The sequence below is a fragment of the Puma concolor genome, chromosome A2 (assembly GCF_028749965.1).
Source record: "Puma concolor isolate L17-30 chromosome A2, mPumCon1.1.hap2, whole genome shotgun sequence".
Classification (NCBI taxonomy): Eukaryota; Metazoa; Chordata; class Mammalia; order Carnivora; family Felidae; genus Puma; species Puma concolor.
In genome coordinates, this window is record NC_141668.1 from 36,858,304 (window position 1) to 36,878,513 (window position 20,210).

The window sequence follows — 20,210 nt, forward strand, 5'->3', positions numbered from 1 at the left end:
GTTCAAGGCAGCTAATATGATTCAAATATTCAGGCACTCTTCTAATGTGGGAGGTGGGGGTGGGGGAGCTTCCTTATAAATGATGCTGGTAGTGAAGTAATTAAACCCCCAGAAAAAGCCACAGGTGGTATAACACAAAGGAGAGATCCTGGAGTCAGAACCAAATATGAATCTTGGCTTAATCATTTGCTAAAATGTGACCCTGGATAGATTATTTTACTTCTTGGTTAAGCTCAGTTTCCTCAATAGAAAAAAAGAAATATGCAAATGCCTATAATAACCCCTGCAAAGGGTTGTTATGCCCTAAAGAGGGGCTAGGGCACCTGGCTGGCTCAGTCGGTTAAGCGTCTGACTTAGGCTCAGCTCATGATCTCACCATTCCTTGGTTTGAGTCCAGCGTCAGACTATGAGTTTTCAGCACAGAGCCTGGAGCCTGCTTCATATTCTGTGTCCCCGTCTCCCTCTCTCTCTGCTCCCCCTGCCCCCCAACTCACACACTCTCTCTTTCTCTAAAATAAACATTAAAAGAGAGAGAGAGAGAGAGAGAGGGTTTATGCCAAAGAGACCACATTATGATTTTGCCTCATAAAACCTGACATAATTGATACTTTCACCAAAGTCCCAATAAGGGCAAAACAGAAAAACAATTTTTTTTTTAATTTTTTTTCAACATTTATTTATTTTTGCGACAGAGAGAGACAGAGCATGAACGGGGGAGGGGCAGAGAGAGAGGGAGACACAGAATCGGAAACAGGCTCCAGGCTCTGAGCCATCAGCCCAGAGCCTGACGCGGGGCTCGAACTCCCGGACCGCGAGATCGTGACCTGGCTGAAGTCGGACGCTTAACCGACTGTGCCACCCAGGCGCCCCAAACAGAAAAACAATTTAATTGAGTTTGGAAAACTTCAATATATTTGCCTAGCAGAGAAGTGAAAAATTAAAAAAAAAAAAAAAAAAAAAAAAAGGAGAAGGATTTTAGTCAGCATGTTAAAATAAATTAGATTCAGTAACAATGATGTAGAGCTTCCTGGTCAGAAGTCATGGTACCATTTGGGGAGAATATACTTCACTCGTTTACCACCAATTCCTGAAATTCTACTATTTAAGGTCTCCTTGGTAAAGCAGAAATATTAGCTGCTGGAAAAGGCTCCCAAAGCAAGGTCCTGTTGTGTCTTTCTAAATTTTCCTTATGCTTGAGTTCTGATTTTAAGAACAAAAAGGTTTTTTGTTTAAGGATATGTTACCCTGTCATACCTTTGTATCCAAATTGTGTAGTACTAAGTGCAGAATTAAGCAGTTAAATGTATGTCTAAGGGCAATTTCAGTGGTTGATTTATTGGGTTGTTCTTAAATTTTAATACTGTCAATACAGTGAAAAAAAGACTATCATAATATTTCTGCATATATTTCATTCTGGTTACATGCTCAGCTTTCACTAAAAGGTTTTTCTAAAAAGTGAAAAGCTTTATTTTATTAATTACTAAAAATTAACCAATTACTTAAAAGTTCAAAATCTTAATGTATCTAAATGTTTCATAAAATAATTAATGTTCTTCAGATGTATATTAATCCATCTTAACTTCTGAAAGGAAAGAACACTCATACTGTGCCTATGCTATTAGCCTCTTAAAAGAAAATCATTGCTAAATTTAAACTGATGAGTAGTTATTCTTCTGGCTAATAACATAATGTATAACTAATATGGTCAGAGTAAAGCTGTCATAACTAGAAAATTTTAACAACCATGAATATACTCTTCCCTTCTTTTATACAATTTGTCCTAGAAATAGGAATCCCCAAAAGTTGATGTAGAGTTCAAATTTAGATATCATGAGAGGCGGGGGGAAAGAAAGGGACACAATGACAGTCACAAGGTTAAACAGATTTAACAAATAATGTAAGAGGGGTAATAACCTAGCTGTGAGTTTACTCATCTTCAAATTTCCATCCAATTCCAATGAGAGTGGGTTTGTATTCCCTTTAAAGGACTGCATCCATCTATGCTCTTGAGGCCAGCACCCTCCCCCCTTCATCTCTCAGGCCTTTTTTCAAGTATTTATTATTCTCCTTCTTTCACTTTTAATCTTTTCATCTCCACTGCCCCCTTCCCCCAAGACCTCTCCTCAAGTTCTGCTCCCTCTCAAGCCCCCGTCCTATCATCTCCTTTTTAATCAGCATTCTCCCCAAAGGACTGGTGTTTACATACAAGTTGTCACCTCCACATGCACTCTTTCAGTTATCTCTCAACTCACTGCCACACACTGTATTCTGTTGAAAACACTCTTGCCAAAACTGTAACCTGCTTCTTGTCTCATCCTAGTTTTAAAACCACCCTTCAGTCTGTGATAATGTTTTGTTTTGTTTTGTTTTGTTTTGTTTTGTTTTGTTTTGTTTTGTTTTAAATCTCTTAGCTTGTAAAAAAATCTCTTGTATTGTCCTCTGACTCTTGGCTCCTGGTTCTCTGTTGTCTTACTGATTCACATCCTTCACTGGTTCTTTTTTTCCCTTACCTAATGCTTTGGCTTGTGACCTCTCTGTGGTTGTCTTTCTCTTCACAGCCTCCTTCAAAACAATGGACTCTAATCTTCTACATATGGTGTGAATTCCAAAAATGCACCAACTCCAAATCATCACTAACTGCCTGCTGAACACAGATATCCTGATGGCAGTGCGAATAAACTTCGCAAACAACAATTTCAACACCTCCAACTTCCTTCTGCCTACCACCAAACCTACTATTCTTTCTGTATTCTAGATATCACCAGGTTCACAGTCAACCAAATATAAATATCTAGGCACAAATTTTTATTGTTTCTTTAATTGTCAGCATAACTTTTGTATTCTCCCTTAAATCTGTCCCCTTAATTTCTTTCTCTGTCCTTCTCCTAGTTAAGATCACATTATTGTTCAGGGACAGCGTCCTTTAACCTAGACACACAGATTTCAATATTTTTCTAGTTCAATCACTTCTTCCTACTGTTCCTAAGGATATATTTAAATGGGATAGTCTGGTTAAGTTACGTTCACTTCCTTGCTCAAAAGCTTACAGAATATTTAAAGTTATTTACAAAAAGCCATTTGAAACTTCAAATTTTGGCGTTGGTCCATTTATTTAAAGACTACGTATACCAACTTTTCCCATAATATCCAGTTCTGCAGATGAAATACACTATGCTCCACCTTGAAAACCACCTATCGTTTCTCTCTTCTGTAACTTTGCTTATTTCATTCCCAATGCCTAGAATGTTCTCTACACTTCTAGTGTGATGAATTTGTTGTGATATTTTTTTCTTCAAAACTTCACCTCAGATAAATCTCTTCCATCTACCTGTCCCTATTTCCTCAGTACAGTGATTAAATCTTTCAATTTGCTTGAGCTTTGAGTCCTAAATTACATACTTCCCATTTCCATGGTCTACACTTCTCAGATATAGGTGATTACTCATTATTCTACTGAAAATTTTTGTTTCATTGTGAGTTATACATAGTTTATGTTTAGTGAGTATGTGTTGAATGGAACCCTATCAAAGGGCTAAGAATAATTCCAAAATGTGGATTGGATGAGTCTAGACATACAAGATCAAAAGAGGGATTAATCAATGTGGACTGCATTGGTGAAAAAGCATTTATGTGGGATAGTATTGAACTGGGCTTGTATAGCCAGTAGAATCTGATAAGCAGAAAAGAACAGGGAGGATGATAGAAGTGATAACAACACCAAAAAAAGGAATAGAAAAAAAAAAAACAAAAAACATTGTATGTTTGGGACTTACACATAGGTACATCAGTCAGGACCCAATGTTTTTGTTTATGAAATAATAGGGGATAAGTTTGGGAAAGAAAAAGCCTAGTTTTGGGGAAGCACATGACTGTAAGGCTAAGGTTTATAAAGCTTTATCCAGCAGACACTGGGCAGCTCTGAAGACTGTGTATGAGTTATGAGAAAGAGGAATAGGAACAATTATTTATCTTACAATGGTATCAGTTAAAAAAAAACAAACAGTATGTATGAATTAACAATGGTAGAATTGATTATTCCAGACTTGGAATAATACTGACTTTTCTAGAACCACAATTTCTAAACAGAACTCAAACTTTGTATTGACATCTATGGCTTTAAGTAGTCCATTTACAAGTACTTTGAATATATTTTACAGGATCAAAGTTGTGTGTTACAGACTTAGCATATTAGTCAGATTAATTCAAGCATCCATTCTGAACTTACCTATTTAAATGTTTGCTATTTCAGTCTCATACCTGAAGTATTGTCTTCTTTTCTTTCTATTTTAAGATAAGGATGGGTTAAGAGACCTACTAATCACTTATTCTCAACTGTTAAGACACAATATTTATCTGACGGAGAGTAAACAGACAATCTTAAAAGCTGGGGGAAACCTCTTTGGTCATCTCTACAGAGCAACTGATCTTGGTTGGATGTGTCGTCTAAAGCAACAGAAAATGACCATAAAGAGTTAAGATTTAGTAACCATTAAGTTTATTCCTTTAAACATTAGGAACTAACTTTGGAATGCCCTGTATACTAAGGTAAGTGTTTCATGTCTTTTTTCTAGCTGAAATCCTAATTAAAAAATGTAAGCAATAAGTCAATTGTCTTAGATTTCACGATTCACTTTACAATGTTTCTGGGGGGGAATCATTGGAGATCCTTTTCTTTTCTAACATCTCAACCTATAAATAAAACTATCTCAGAGATATGACTGAGACCTTAAAAGTGTCCTCAACAAGGGCGCCTGGGTGGCTCAGTCAGTTAAGCATCTGACTTCAGCTCAGGTCACAGTCTCACAGTTCATGAGTTCAAGCTCCACATCGGGCTCTGTGCTAAAAGCTCAGAACCTGGAGCCTGCTTCGGTTATAATTATAATATATATATATATATTATAATTATATGTATAATATAATTATTATATATTATACACAATATTATATTATGTATAATAATTATTAATAATACAATTATTACAATATATTGATACAATAATTAATACAATTATATTATTAATAATATATTATTATTAGGGGAGTCGCTGAGATATTTTATATATATATTAATATATGTATATATATATTATTAGGGGAGTCACTAAGATTCTTTATCATTGTTTTCTGAAATGTAAAATAAAGGATTTGAATGAGAGGAAACACAAGGGTCTTTTTAGCTAGAAGCCATAATATCCTCTCAGTCCATATAGGATGGAAGTACATGTTGGGTATCCATCCCCTTTCTTCATTTGGGCAATGCAGTAACAGGGTGTAACGCTTCTAATACAGCAAAATAACTACCCAGATCATAGATAAAGAGACAAAGGCAGGCATGCAAAAAAAAGTATATTTTTCAGCTTTAAGAGAGTATATGAAATATGTAACTTACAGGGGACAAGGATTTAGGGAGGTACAGAGATACAACAACAGTGTACTTATTATTCATATGATTTTATTTTTTTAATTCAGCTTTGTATTAATTATCCATGCATCAGAAAAATATTCACTAGGTATGCATATATGATGCTTTAGGAATATTTCAGCTTGTGTATCAAAATGATGACATAATTTTGTCAACACTCTTTCCCCCTAAAATTACACAGTCACATGTGAAGTCATGGATTATACTTAATATCAGATAAATTTATCCGCTGCCCTCCCTTCACTGAACCCTTAAGTTCTCTTATTCCTAGTCTATATTGTATGTTTCAGCCAGACTAAATATTTTACACACTAAATTCTAAATTAAAATTAAGGTATTGTATTGTTACTCTTAAAATATTGAATATACAACCTATGTAACCTGGAGAGAGATGTTATAATTAGCACTCTGGATTTGAAAGGTAAATTGTTTCTGCCAGTATCACAAAATATTTCATACTATCTGTCGTTAGAGAGAACAGGAGGAATATCTGCTGGAGTGATAATCACAACTTGAGGAAAAAGAGCTTAGGGACATGGTTGCAAGAGCCTAAGCATTTCATGTTGTTTCTTAATGTTAAATATGACAAAAGTTGCATCTTGAAACCTTTAACTTGATGTTTAAGACTTTATTCTTTATCTTACCCTAAGGTGAATTTACTTGCACCAAAATTATCATTAGGATAAAGAATATGATTAATTGGAAGTAAAGATGTGCAATTTCATCTAAGATGTATGAATCATTATATGATGATAGCATGACAGAACTTTGATAATGTAAGCTTCCTGAACTCCCCTGCATAAAGATTTAAAGTACAGAGTGCAGTTTTAGGTTTAAGTCTTAATGTCAATGGGAATTATATGCTGCTTAACATGACATCCTACATATTGAAATTATGTGAAAACTCCAGCTATATAAAAATATTTTTGAAGTAAATATAATGCAGCATGAATGGTGTCAGTGATAAAAATTCGATTTCTATAACTTGTTAATCCTATGCATAACTACCTCATTTGACTAATAAAATTTACAAATGTAAAAGATCTAACTTGAAAAAGAAGTGAGTTGCATATAGAACTCAAAACACATACACATTCTTTTACATAATGGATCATTTAGATACATATATGAATATGTGATTTTGTGTGCGTGTGTGTGTGTGTATGAGCCATAAAGATTTATACACGAGGATGAGTTGGTTTTTTGTGCTTTACGCTTATTATTATACTAAAATAGGATGAATTGGAAACATACAAGGAACAGAAATACAAGTAACAAATATGGAATATACATTTTATAAGTCTTTAGAAATACGCAAAAACTATAGAGCGAACTGTTAGAAGTTAGTGCAGATTACATTTCATATCTGTAGAGACTACGCTAATAGCTCATTACAAATAACTAAAATGCGAAAAGAAAAATACAGTCTATCTCAATGGGCACCGTAAATTCACATTATTGCCACATACATATTCTAGTGTGTGTATCGATTTATTTGATGAAAAATATATTAACAACAACAAAACCTGATAACTAAATAAATAATCCTTTCATCAGCCCCTGATTTCTGCCTTACTAATGCTTTGGTGAATCATCGAGGGGAGTAAATTATTCATTATAAATTTCAAAGAGGAGTCTCCATTGACAAAGCTCTGCTACTGGTCCTTATTGGAACCAACATCAAGAGAATTCATTGCAATCTCAAATATTGCAATAAAATAGAAGGTGAGAGGCAATCACTCAGGAGAGGTGTCTAGAATGAACTGAGCTCAGGGAGCTACATCCCAGCTGAGTGAGGTGTGTAAAGATAATTATTAATATTTTGACTTACACTTGGAAAGAAAAAGATTAATCAAGAAGTTGCATGCAAATGTCAGCCAAGGTTTTAAATACAGAAATATTTATTCTATTTCTGATGAAGAATCTGAAAGGTTTTAACCATAGCCTTAAACACGGTCACTATATTATAACTTTATGGCATTAACAAAATCAGTTATAGAAGTGTTTCAAATATTTGATTAGCTTAAGGCTTATAACAAAGGACCTAGTACAGTACCACCACTATTGTAATAGTAAATAAAAAATTAACAAATCTAATTTGTACTGCTTCATAATAAATTCAAGTTTATGAACAATGGAAAGATATTAGGGGAGTCACTGAGATTCTACCACAACTTTACACTAATAGTGAAGAGTTAAATCTTGTGATACAGGTTTTGTAGGAAGGATTCTCTAAAAAAGTTACCACAACATTATCCCCGGTTAACTGTCTCCAGCATGTTAAAATTGTCAATACTACCAATCAGCAATACTTCATCTTTAACTCTTGGTTAATTTCTGCTAATAAATGTATAATAGAGAAGGAAGAAAATATTGGAGGTCCTTTGGCACTGCGACATATATCTCCCAACTTCATATCTCATGTGCTCTAGCTAGATACAGACAATTAAGGGGACAGTCACATTTCCTAACATTCTTTAGCAATAATTTTCCTTGGCTGCCAGAAGGACATCATTTAGATCTGGTGAGGAAGGATTCTTTCTCTTCCACTTAGCTATCTTCCATTTAGCAAATCATAAAACATTTGGGTAACACTGATTTGTCTAAGCCAGTGTTTAACTTAAATTAATAAATATAAAGACTTTCCTCTCATTAAGGGACATTTCCATCTGTCTTATTCATTATTCAAGGTATAATGTCTAATGATTCTCATTTAATGTTAATACCAAATATGTATCTAAATTTACATAAAATAGAATCACCCCTTTAGTCCAACCAAGAGTATACGGATGCTACCTACTACAGCTACTGACTCAAATATCTGTTGCACACTTTCTATGTGTTAGTCATCAAGCTAAGTACTTTGCAGTTATAAAATTTAATTCCCATTACCACCCTATAAGGTAGATAATACTATTATTCTAATTTTATAGATCAAGAGCATGAGGCTAAAAAAGGTAAGTAATATGTCCAATATTCAATTTAGGAAGCTGATTCCAGTGCCCATGCGATACATGATTTGCTGTGGGGTAGAATTCATGGAAAGCCTAAAAAGAGAGATGAATATGGATAGAAAATAAGAGATTTTTAAAAACCGTCACTATCCTCTTTCCCTTATTTTCTCCAATCCACGATTCTCATCAAAATGAAAGCAGGAGGCAATAGCTACAGAATAAAGATCTGTAAGGGTAGAGATTCAATGTGGTCAATTCAATTTAATTTGAATGGGTTATAAACCAACTGGGTCAAGGCCAGCCAAGTTTCAGTTTTGGTTTTTATAGGTCCAACAAGTTTTGTTCATCAAAATACTCATTTGACCCAATGCTAAATGTTTTGAAAATAAGACCCAAAAGACAAAGACTCTAAGCATTCAACATAATTGCCTTAGCACATGAAGCTAACAGGAGAATCCTATGTAAAGTAGTATTCACTTAGGTGCAAAAACCTGTAGGCAAGACTAACAATAAGATTACCTGCAGGTAGGTGTTAATGAGGCCATTCAGACAGATGAGGTGTCAACAAGGTCTAGTTATTGGGGAGTGAACTTGGGTTACTATTGTGTGGTGGGGAAGCAAATTCAGGATCTTGACAGCCATTCGTAAAGCTGTTTGATATATCAAGCTGTTTGATATATCAAGAGGGAAAAAAAAAGGCATCTATCTTATTATTAAAGTTTGAAAGAAAGGTAAAATAAGTGAAGATTTTTCCAGATTAAAGTTAAATATATACCACTGGCAAAAAACAGAGTGTGAAAAGGAAGTATTTTAGTATATGTGCTGCCGAAGCGAGCACAGGAAGTATTGAAAAGTAATCTCTCACAATGAAGTGCTTTTACTCTCATACTTCTGTCCTTTAAAGCCAAAACTTAATGCTTTCCCCAATAAATTCAAAGTTATAACAAGGATTTTATATTGTTAGAATGGTAAACATACAACCTATGCAGACCAAACATTTCTTTGAAATACAACAGGTAGACAGAATTTAAGATTACAGTTATCAGGTAGAGATGACACAAGTGAGCATAATTATTACCCGGTACTGCAATAAATTAGTAGAGGCACAATAAATATAATCTATTAGTGGATACATAAAAGTACCACTACTGGGGCGCCTGGGTGCCTCAGTCGGTTAAACGTCCGACTTCGGCTCAGGTCATGATCTCACGGTCCGTGAGTTCGAGCCCCGCGTCGGGCTCTGTGCTGACAGCTCAGAGCCTGGAGCCCGTTTCAGATTCTGTGTCTCCCTCTCTCTCTCTGACCCTCCCCTGTTCATGCTCTGTCTCTCTCTGTCTCAAAAATAAATAAAAAAAAGTTAAAAAAAATTAAAAAAAAGTACCACTACTATTCAACAAATGTGATAATAAAGAAACACAATACTCAGATGACAGCTACCGTCTGGTCGCCACTTGCATACCAAAACACCAGAAGATACTTCTCTGAAATATATTTTTATTGCATCTTTTGTTAGTAACTTGATAGAGTATATGCCTGAAAGAGGATGGTATGATAGAGAACTTCTGACATATGTTTAATATCAAATATATATTATCACTTATTTCTTCAAGGTAATTTGGGCTTTAATTGCAAATGGATGTTTTCCTCCGAAATGTATGGGACTTTACTTCTAGCTTGTTAATAAGCTTACAGGATTTTTAGTTTTTAAGTTAAGGGAGGGGGGAGTAAAAATTAATATAATCTGCCAATTTGGAACATTTGTCCAAAAAATTTTGGCTTATTATTTGTGAAGGTTGATCAATTACGGGTGCAAGTAATATGTATGATATTAAATTAGTCCACTCAAAGGGATGTATGATCTCTTAAAAATTTTAGAATCATTACAGTGATTCACAATTTATTACAAATGTCAGTTGAACAGATTATAAAGGAACATGGCTGGCTTTCGGTACCTCTATCTATATTTTCTACACCTTTCTTCCTCTTAGCCCACTAGTTATGGTGCTCCAGAACTTAAGTGAGTTTCACCCCAGCATATTGGTACTTATGAAATTTACTAAAACAGAGCTATGCCCATCACACAGACATTGTCAGCTATGAATAACAGATATAATGTGTCTTAGTTTGAATCTTGATTTTAAATTCCATTACGTAGCCGTTTTAGCTTGCCAAAAGTTTGTATCTAATGTACAATAAGCACCTACTGAATATTTAGTGTTTTCTTTGTGTGGGGAAGTCGGGAAGCATCATTTGCAGAGTCACTCAGTGATTAATTTGAAGTATTAAGTTTGGTGCACTGTAGGGATGGCAAATACCTGGTTCATGAACTTCCATACTCCTTCTCCCCATCAGCCACAGCAGACCTCACTACTTCATCCTAGTTCTCTTTCTGTTTTAGATAGTAACCACAGTCTCAGACACATGGAACAACCTCAGATTCCCCTTCAGCAGAGCACTCAAGGCAACCATGAACAATCTGGTATATCCTTGGAAAGACTGATACCCTGATGATCACAGACTTGGGGTACAAATTCAACCTTGCTAGGGCGCTTGGGTGCCTCAGCAGGTTAAGCATCTGACTGTGCTCAGGTCATGATCTGGCAGTCCATGGGTTTGAGCCCCATGTTGGGCTCTGTGCGGACAGCTCAGAGCCTGGGGCACGCTTTAGATTGTGTGTCTCCCTCTCTCTCTGCCCCTCCCTGCTCACACTCTATTTCTCTTTCAAAAATAAACATTAAAACAAACAAACAAACAAACAAATAAATAATTTCAGCCTATGTGCCTTTCCATTGAGGAGTTAAATGGCCTCTGGTGAGTCATTTAATTTCTCTGTGGTCTGTTTTCATTATGAAAATATGTCAGTGAAAATATGAAGATCTGATGCTATAAATTTATGTTTACATCAGAATAGAGAATGATTTTTTTTTAAATGGTAGAAGTAGTTTTGGATAAAGAACAAACACTATTAGTAGTTCAGTCAGCTCACTCTTCAGTCTAATGAAAACAATTTTTCCATTGGGATTATTTTAGGGAAAAGTGCTACCAATTAGAAATACTGCCTTTTCCATTTTTAATGCACTATTTTCTTCAAGTATATTTTTGGATGAATCTTTATTAATAAGTTAAAGTACACAATTATTTTTGAAGTTTATCTTAAATTTATCTTCCTACAAAATAACAGAGAATACCTAGAAAATAAGATTAGTCTTCCACATTTCAGCAAAACTTATCACAACTTTTTAATTTCTGGTATTTTTTTTCATTATTGTTGCCAAGAAAGCTCAGGAGGGGCAAGCTCTTTAGGATTAAAATGAATGGAACTCAAACTAGATAATTTCAGATCATTACAAAACTTGTTATAATGTACAAAATTCACTACCAATCCTCTGCATTCACTATTTCCATAAGATAGCATGCTGTTGTTGTTTCCACTTCTATTTCTGTTTTGCATTGAACATTTGAAAAATGTCTTATGTTTAAATATTTTCCACAAAGGATAGCATTCCATATTAACTAACACTGTTTTTGCTAAGAAAAATATTCTTTTTTTAAAAAAGCCAAGGTATAAAATTAGAAATTTCTTCTTTATTCAGGAATACACTGACTATGTGCTTATAAAAGTCTTAATTGTAATGTGTTCTATCAATTATAAATAGGAAATACTAAGTATACAGTCTTAAAAAATAAATTCTGGGTGAGCCAATTTAGGAATAGTCTAGTCCATGGAAACTAAGTATGTACCTCAATTCTTAAGGGAACAAGCAAAAATTCTACATATGAAAATATATGACTTACATATTTAGAGATCCCTTAAGAATATAGGTAGTATCCATGCTATCTAAAAACATGAAGTCACTCTATTTCAAAATTCTTGAATGGCCGCTTCAGGATTGTTATTCTTTTCCAAGGCTAACTGGTATGTGAATTGGGTCATGAAAGCATTTTTTTATTGAATATTATAGTCTAAGGAAACAAATTGTACTCTAGTGACAGAATATGTAAAAAAAAAAAAAAAAGGTCTTGGCATATTTATATGGTAACTTGCAGACATGGAATGTCAACTTTTCCCTAAAATATGTAAATATGTATTGTATCTATCCATAATCTCTACTTAATTTTTGCATATCAGCACTATCTCATCAAATGATTCCTAAAAGTTCAAGAAAGGTGTAGTGGTGAATCAACCATATGCCTTTATATATTTCAGGTAAATTTTAATGCCATCAACTCATAGAAACAGTGAAGTGTATACATGATGAAATATAATTGAAGAGAGAATACAAGAAGTAACAGAAAACCAACTAATTACATCAGTATCTTAACATTAATCATCTCTTGATTATCTGCATCAATGAAAGGGAGTGGCTAATAGAAAATCACAGATAATCTATTTAGTGGGATTGGGTCTCTGGCTTTGTGCTTAGTAGCCGAATTTCTAATTGCCCAGTGTAACTTACTGCAAATGTGTTGTGAGGATGCCCATCACCAGAAGAGTGGCCACAGACACATAATTTTGTTTCTGGAAGCAATTCCTAGATTAAACAAAGAGAATCAGGAGTTGGCTTTTTTTCCCTCCAATCTTAATGCTCAAACTAATAATGTACAATATCATTAAAAAATATTTTTGGATTATTATCTTGGTAGGTGAACATAGATGAGATTATTCCATCTTTGTGTCACGGTTAAAAATGGTATAGATTTAAAAAATAAAAATAATTTGGCAGATACAGAGTTGGATATTTGAACATAATGAATTAACCAGTAACCAAAAGTAATTCGTCTGCCATGATCTTGACTTAGCAACCTCACTTCCCATTTCTAAGCTAAAATTATGGCCAATGTTAATGAATACTCCTATAAATTTAAATGATACTGTGATTTTAGAGTATGGGGTGGTATTTATCCTTAAAACTTTAATTATGTGTTTTTGAAAAAGCTAACTGTTGACTTGTACTCCATTATGACAATACAGATGAACATGAATCCTGTCTTGTCATGAAATGTGAGGATAATCACAGGAATCTCTTTAACTAAACTGCCTTGGCCATGCATTACTATTAACACAAATGTTGCCATTAAATATATATTTGAGACCACGGAGCCAAACTCTAGAATCTCTGTGAAAACCTGTTGAATTGTACCACTTGCACTGAGAACTACTCTATACACTCAAATGTACAGTTTGCATTTCTATCTGTAAAAGCAAAGTGATTATTTATTGATAAATGACATGGAATGTCATTTTTTACCTAAGTAGCATGAGACATTTCAAAGATTTTGTCTGAAGGGCAAAAGGATTACACTGCATTTGAACAGACCATGTGACAACACATCCTTAGACTTCATGTATGATATGAAAGGATGATCCCCATTCATAAGATCCACAAGGGAAATTATATCAGAAAAGAAGAAAAGCAAGGAGGGCTGTGGTAGGGGTGTCAGGGAGTATTTGTAGTGGTTTGATGCATGTAAATATTACATCTTATAAATAATTCTTTTCAAATACATCTCTGAAGTTCAGGGTCTCTGTTTAAGAAACGGATTGTATATACTTTACATGACTACGTGCCATTTTCTGCAAGATAAGAGCAGCATTAATTCAAACAGGAAAAATGGCTTCCAAAATATACCTTTCCTTTCATTTCCTATGAAGAAGTATGTTAACCTGATGCTGGCAGATGAGGACTACAGAAAAAAAAAAAATGTTCAAGTTATATTTTACTGTCAGAATCCAACAAACACGTTTTCATCTAAATTATTTTGTCAACAGCCTTGTAGTACCCTTGCTAACCTTATTTGGCACCAGTGCATAATTAGATACACAGGGGTGTGACTCCAATTGAAGGTGTTGGCATTGTAGCACTCTGTGAAAATATTAACTATGAGGTTAACTCCAATTTTCTCTTCTTTAATTAAATGCACATGGTACTAATGAGGTAACCTACTGTTCCTTGATAGCACTAATTAGCTAAGAGGAGAGTACACTCTCACACTGCAATTTAAACCTAAAAATAAGGTTGAAATATGCTAATTGCAGGCAATTTAAAACAGTACAAGTTGAAGAACTAGTCATAATAAGAGAAACTGACTGCTTTACAGCTAGGCAGCTGTAACTTTGGTTAAAATCAAAACAAGCCACATGATTTTTGGACTGCTATTTAACAAGGTCATAAGCATCCTAAAAAAAAAATGAAATGCGACCCCATACTGTAGCAATGAACCATACTAACAAAAAATCCTCAGATGAACACTCGTCAACATAAAAGCAAAAATAAGTGAGCATCGCCAGAACTCCGAAGGTGCCATGACACTATTTACATTTATACTGAAAACTAAACTCCATAAATAAGCAATATCACCTTAAACTCTTTCAAGAGCACCCAAATCAAATATTGTAATTTGTGTCTTCAACATACCACAAAACACACTGGAGTCCTGAAGATCTGCCATCCCAGTCACGGGGTCAGAAGGAAGGATACATAGAAGCTTACATAGTAAGCCTCAACACTCGAGAAATATAGAAATGAGAAATTTCCAGATAATGTACAAGTACAGTGATAAAACGAATACACAAAAGATGCTACGGAATAAAATGGTGTAGGTACCATTTAAGGAATACAGGTGTGCAAATATCAGAAGGATTTTATTATGAGGAGATTTTCACTACTCCTCTCTACAGATGAGAGGTTTGGGATGAAAGTAGTCTGGAGCTTCACGGTGAGAGAGAATATTCTCCATTCTTAGCTCAAATGACTCAGAAATATAATTTCAATAAATCCAAGTATAATCCAAATGTATTTTCTTGAGTTGCTTCTCAAACATTTCCCAAATGTGGTTTTAAATGATAAACAATGAGATAAACTTTGATACACAGCATACTTCTGAGAGACCTTCAGATCATTAAAATATATGTTTTCACTGTACAAAGTATATTTTCATTATTTTTTGATTCTGTAAAATCCATAATGTCATATTTTTATTAACCAGAAACTTTAACTCACCAAAACACTCACAGATGGACAATGCTAAATCATTCTTGTTAACACAGATAGAAATAAAGTACACTAAAATGATAGTGTCATTCATTGATCCTTAGGGACAAGAGATAGGGACTGCCCCACACTAACGACTCACAGTGACATTTTTTTTGCCCCTGCCACTTAGCATGCAAAATTTTAAAGTATATGCATTTTAAACAATAGAAAGAGTTGAGCAAGCAGGGTGCCTGGGTGGCTCAGTTGGTTAAGCAACCGGCTCTTGATTTGGGCTCCTGAGTTTGAGCCCCGAGTCAGACTTCGCGGTGACAGTGCAGAGCCTGCTTGGGATTCTCTCCATCTCTTCTTCTCTCTCTCTCTGTCCCTCCCCTGCTCTCTAGCTCTCAAAATAAATAAATAAACTTTGAAAAAATTAAAATAAAAAGAAAGAGTTGAGCAAGACAGAAAGAGTTAAAAAGCAAAATTTGTGAAAATAGAAAGCCAACTTAAAGTTTACTGAAGAACAATAATAGGAGAAAGCAAATCATTTGAAAGGCAAAAGCTTTTACTCCAAACTAATAACTCCTGGAGTTAAAAGTATGTGGGAATAAATTTTGCACTACCATTAGCCCGTCACCCTGTCTTGCCAAAAGGCTTGGTTGAAAAAACTGTGCTTTGAAAAACCCACCCAGCTTCTTCTCCTGCCTGTCCTAGAGCTTTCTACAACAGAAAGTGATAGAATATTGGCGAAAGAGGCTAATAAGTCTCTAATCAACCATGCTTTACTAGATTCATGAAGTTGCGGGTCTGTAAAGGAGTAGCAAGGCGAATGAAATCAGACAGTCATTTAGAAATGGGTCTCCTACAGGCAACCTGACATATTCCAGCAAATCGCAGGGAAATACAATGTGAATGGATATTTTAAATGTTTGCATCTGTTTCAAATAAGCACAAAAGAACCTTTTAACAGTGAAAAGGTCAGGACAGTGTACTGGAATGAGCTTTCGACATTAACTTCAGAAGGAATCTATTCTTCTGTTAAATATGGATCATTGTAATTTTCTGCTAAAACAATAAAAAGTAAGCCATTCAGTGTTGAAAACAAAAATACTAGCTCTGGAGACAGTATGACAGGGTTCAGATCCTGACTCAACACTTACTAGAGGTGTGAACTTGAGCAAGTTATTTAGCCTCTCTTGGCCCCTCTCTCTAGGAAGGGTAATAAGTGACACCATCATAAGATTAAATACACTGATTTGTATCTAGAACAGTGCTGGAACCCATATGTTCAACAATGTACTTAATATTTATTCGCTGTCATTACTGCTTCAGAACATGCAATTTTTTTCAAATAAAAATATTATTAAAGTCCTACTGTGTATGCACTACTACACGATGTAAAGTATACACAAATTCCCAAGCCATCATATCTGCATACAAATAGCTTTCAGTCTCTCATTAGACTTCATGATACAAATCAAAGCCTCTTTCACATGAATAAAAAATCTTTTAACCACGGAGGTAAAATATCTGTACTCTGAAAACTACATGACAGTGATAAAAGAAATTAAGCATGACACAGATAAATGGAAAGATATACCATGCTCATGGATTGGAAAAACTAATATTGTTAAAATGATATTACCCAAAGTAGTCTACAGAGTGAATGCAATCCCTATCAAAATACCAAGAACATTTTTCACAGAACTAAAACAAATAATCCTTAAATGTATATGGAACCATAAAAGATCCTGAAGAGGCAAAACAATCTTGAGAAAGAACAGACCTGGAGGTATCACAATCCCAAATTTTAAGCCATTCTACAAAGTTATATTAATCCAAACAGTAATGACACGGGCACAAAAATAGCCACATAGATCAACAGAACAGAACAGAGAGGCCAGAAATAAACCCACACTTATATGGTCAATTAATCCATGACAAAAGAGACAAGAATATACAATGGGGAAAAGAGAGTCTCTTCAACAAATGGTGTCGAGAAAACTAGACAGCTACATGCAAAAACAAAAAACAAAAAACAAAAACAAAAAAAGCGAAACTGGACCTTTCTTACACTAACAACAAAAATAAACTCAAAATGGAGTGAAGACCTAAACATAAGATATGAAACCATATAACTCCTAAAAGAAAACCTAAGCAGTAAACTACTGGACATCAACCTTAGCAATCCTTTTTTTTTTTTTTTTTTTTTTTTTTGGCGGTGGAGGGGGTATCTATCACCTCAGGCAAAGGCAAAAAGGCAACAAAAGCAAAGATAAATTATCGGGACTACATTAAACTAAAGCTTTTGTATAGTAAAGGAAACAATGAACCTAAAGGGAAACATACTGAATGACAGAAGATATTTACAAATGATAGGGGGTTAATATCAAAAATATATAAAGAGCTCATACAACCAATGCCAAACAAAACAAATGCTCCAAATCAGAGGACCTGAACAGATACTTTTCCAAAGAAGATGTACAGATGGCAAGCAGGCACATGAAAAGATCCTTGATATCACTCATCATCAGGGAAATGCAAATCAAAACCTCAATGAGATATCACTTCACAGTTGTCAGATTGGCTAGTATCAATAAGGCAAGAAATAACAAGTGTTGACGAGGATGTGGAAAAAAAAGGAAACTTTTGGGCCCAATTGGTGAGAATGTAAACTGGTGCAGCCACTACAGAACACAGTGGGGAGGAATGGGGCACCTGGGTGGATCAGTTGGTTAAGTGTCCCCCTCTTGTCAGGCTTGGCACTGACAGTGGGGATCCTGCTTGTGATTCTCTCCTTCTTTCTCTGCCCTTCCGTCTGCTCTTTTTCTCAAAATAAATTAATAAATTAAAGAAAAAATAAAACAGTACAATGGTTCCTCAAAAAGTTAGAAATACCATACCACCCAGCAATTCCACTTCTGAATCTGAAGAAAACAAAAACTCTAATTTGAAAAGATATATGTACCCCTATGTTCATTGTAACATTATTCACAATAGCTAAGACATGGAAGCGTCCTGAGTCCCATCAAAAGATGATGAATAATGAAGATGTGGCATCCATGTATACAATGCAGTATTACTCAAACATAAAAAAGGAAGAAATCTTGCAATTTGCGACAACATGGATGGACCTGCAGGGTATTCTGCTAAGAGAAGTAAGTTAGACAAAGAAAGATAAATACCATATAAGTTCACTTACATGTGAATCCAAAAAAAACAAAACAGAAACAGTCTCATAAATACAGAGAACAAATGGGTGGTAGCCAGAGGGGTGGGAGGATGGGTGAAATAGAGGAAAGGGATTAAGAGGTACAAACTTCCAATTATAAACTAAGTAAGTCATGGGTATGTAAAGTACAGCATAGGAAATAGAGTCAATAATACTGCAATAACTTTGGTGACAGATGTTAACTAGACTTATTGTGGGGATCATTTCATAATGTATATACATGTTGAATCATTACATTGTATACCTGGAATTAATATATTATTGTATGTCAATGATATTTCAATAAAATTAAAATAAAATACATTATTTTTTATCTTTTTAGAAACCTGATGCAGCAAAGCAAAAATTAATATGATTGCGTTTGCATTCAGTAACAAGGTGAAGTGACTTCTAAAAGAAAGAATATAATTTTTGCAAAGTTGATGAAGGTATACGTTTCATAGAAAAATAGGCAAGAATTATATATTGATCGTTTATAACAAATAAAAATGTTTTAAGTAAGTTTGTTACTTGAGGTTGGCTGAAGCTGTGCTCAAACTTTTCTTTAACATTTCTTCAGATTTTATTTTTTTATTTAAAAAAAAATTTTAATATTTATTTTTGAGACAGAGAGAGACAGAGCATGAATGGGAGAGGGTCAGAGAGAGAGGGAGACACAGAATGCGGAGCAGTCTCCAGGCTCTGAGCTGTCAGCAAAGAGCCCGATGCGGGGCTCAAACTCACGGACCGTGAGATTATGACCTAAGCTGAAGTCAGATGCTCAACCGACTGAGCCACCCAGGTGCCCCAGATTTTATTTTTTAGTAATCTCTACACCCAACATAGGGTTTGAACTCACAACTCCAAGATCAAGAGTTGTATGCTCCACTGACTGAGCCAGCCAGGTGCCCTTTTCTTTAACATGTTTAAAAAAAGCTGAAATACAATGATATCTGAATGGAACCGTAGTCCACATTTTAAAGGTACACAAATTTTTAAAAAAGTGTTTAGCTAGTCAAGAAATATAGCCACTCTTGACCTGGTATAAAACAAGAACAAAATTAAACAGTTGGTTGGCCTTTCTTCTACTCCAACTGTTTAGTTTGTTGGTTTGGTTGGCTGTTTTGAGGCCATTCATTATATCTTATGGAAACTGCCCCCGGGACAGTGTGGCCAGGGTTGTGCCAGGACGTTCTGTGTTGGCTTAGCAAATTCAAATTGCTTCATCCTTCTCCAGCCCATGTTTGAAAAACAGATTCAAAGCTGTCTAGCTCTGAAGAAAAGGTGAAGAAAACAGAACTAATGCCTGGAAAAGATTTTGTATATTTCCTAAGTCCAGTGGCTCAAAGTGGTTGGGTTAGCCCTGCCTTCCTTTTTTTCCCCCTGTGGCACAGACTGCAAAACCCACATAAAGTTGAGGAGCACATGATGTGGCCATCAAAGAATCACTTTGCAGAGAAGGGAAATGAAGTCCAAGGAGCTGAAATTATTTACAAAAGGTCATGCTTTTCTTTTTAAATGTTTATTTATTTTTGAGAGAGGGGGAGGGGCAGAGAGAGAGGGGGACAGAGGATCAAAGTGGGCCCTGTGCTGACAGCAGAGACCCCGAAGCAGGGCCTGAACTCAGGAACTGCGAGGTCATGACCTGA

The 20,210-nt window shown here is 35.0% G+C and overlaps 1 protein-coding gene across 14 annotated transcripts in view; it reads right to left on the bottom strand.

Moving 5' to 3' along the window:
* The window catches only part of FOXP2 (forkhead box P2), a 570,611-nt gene that overhangs the window by 112,509 nt on the left and 437,892 nt on the right, over positions 1-20,210 (bottom strand). For 10 of the 14 annotated variants that reach the window (XM_086692029.1, XM_086692022.1, XM_086692037.1 and 7 more), the window contains one exon: positions 12,834-12,908. The exons of the other annotated variants lie outside the window; for them this stretch is intronic. In XM_086692029.1, the coding sequence (XP_086548155.1) occupies positions 12,834-12,908 (75 nt within the window). The remainder of the gene's footprint in view (positions 1-12,833; positions 12,909-20,210) is intronic. 14 annotated transcript variants of the gene reach the window in all.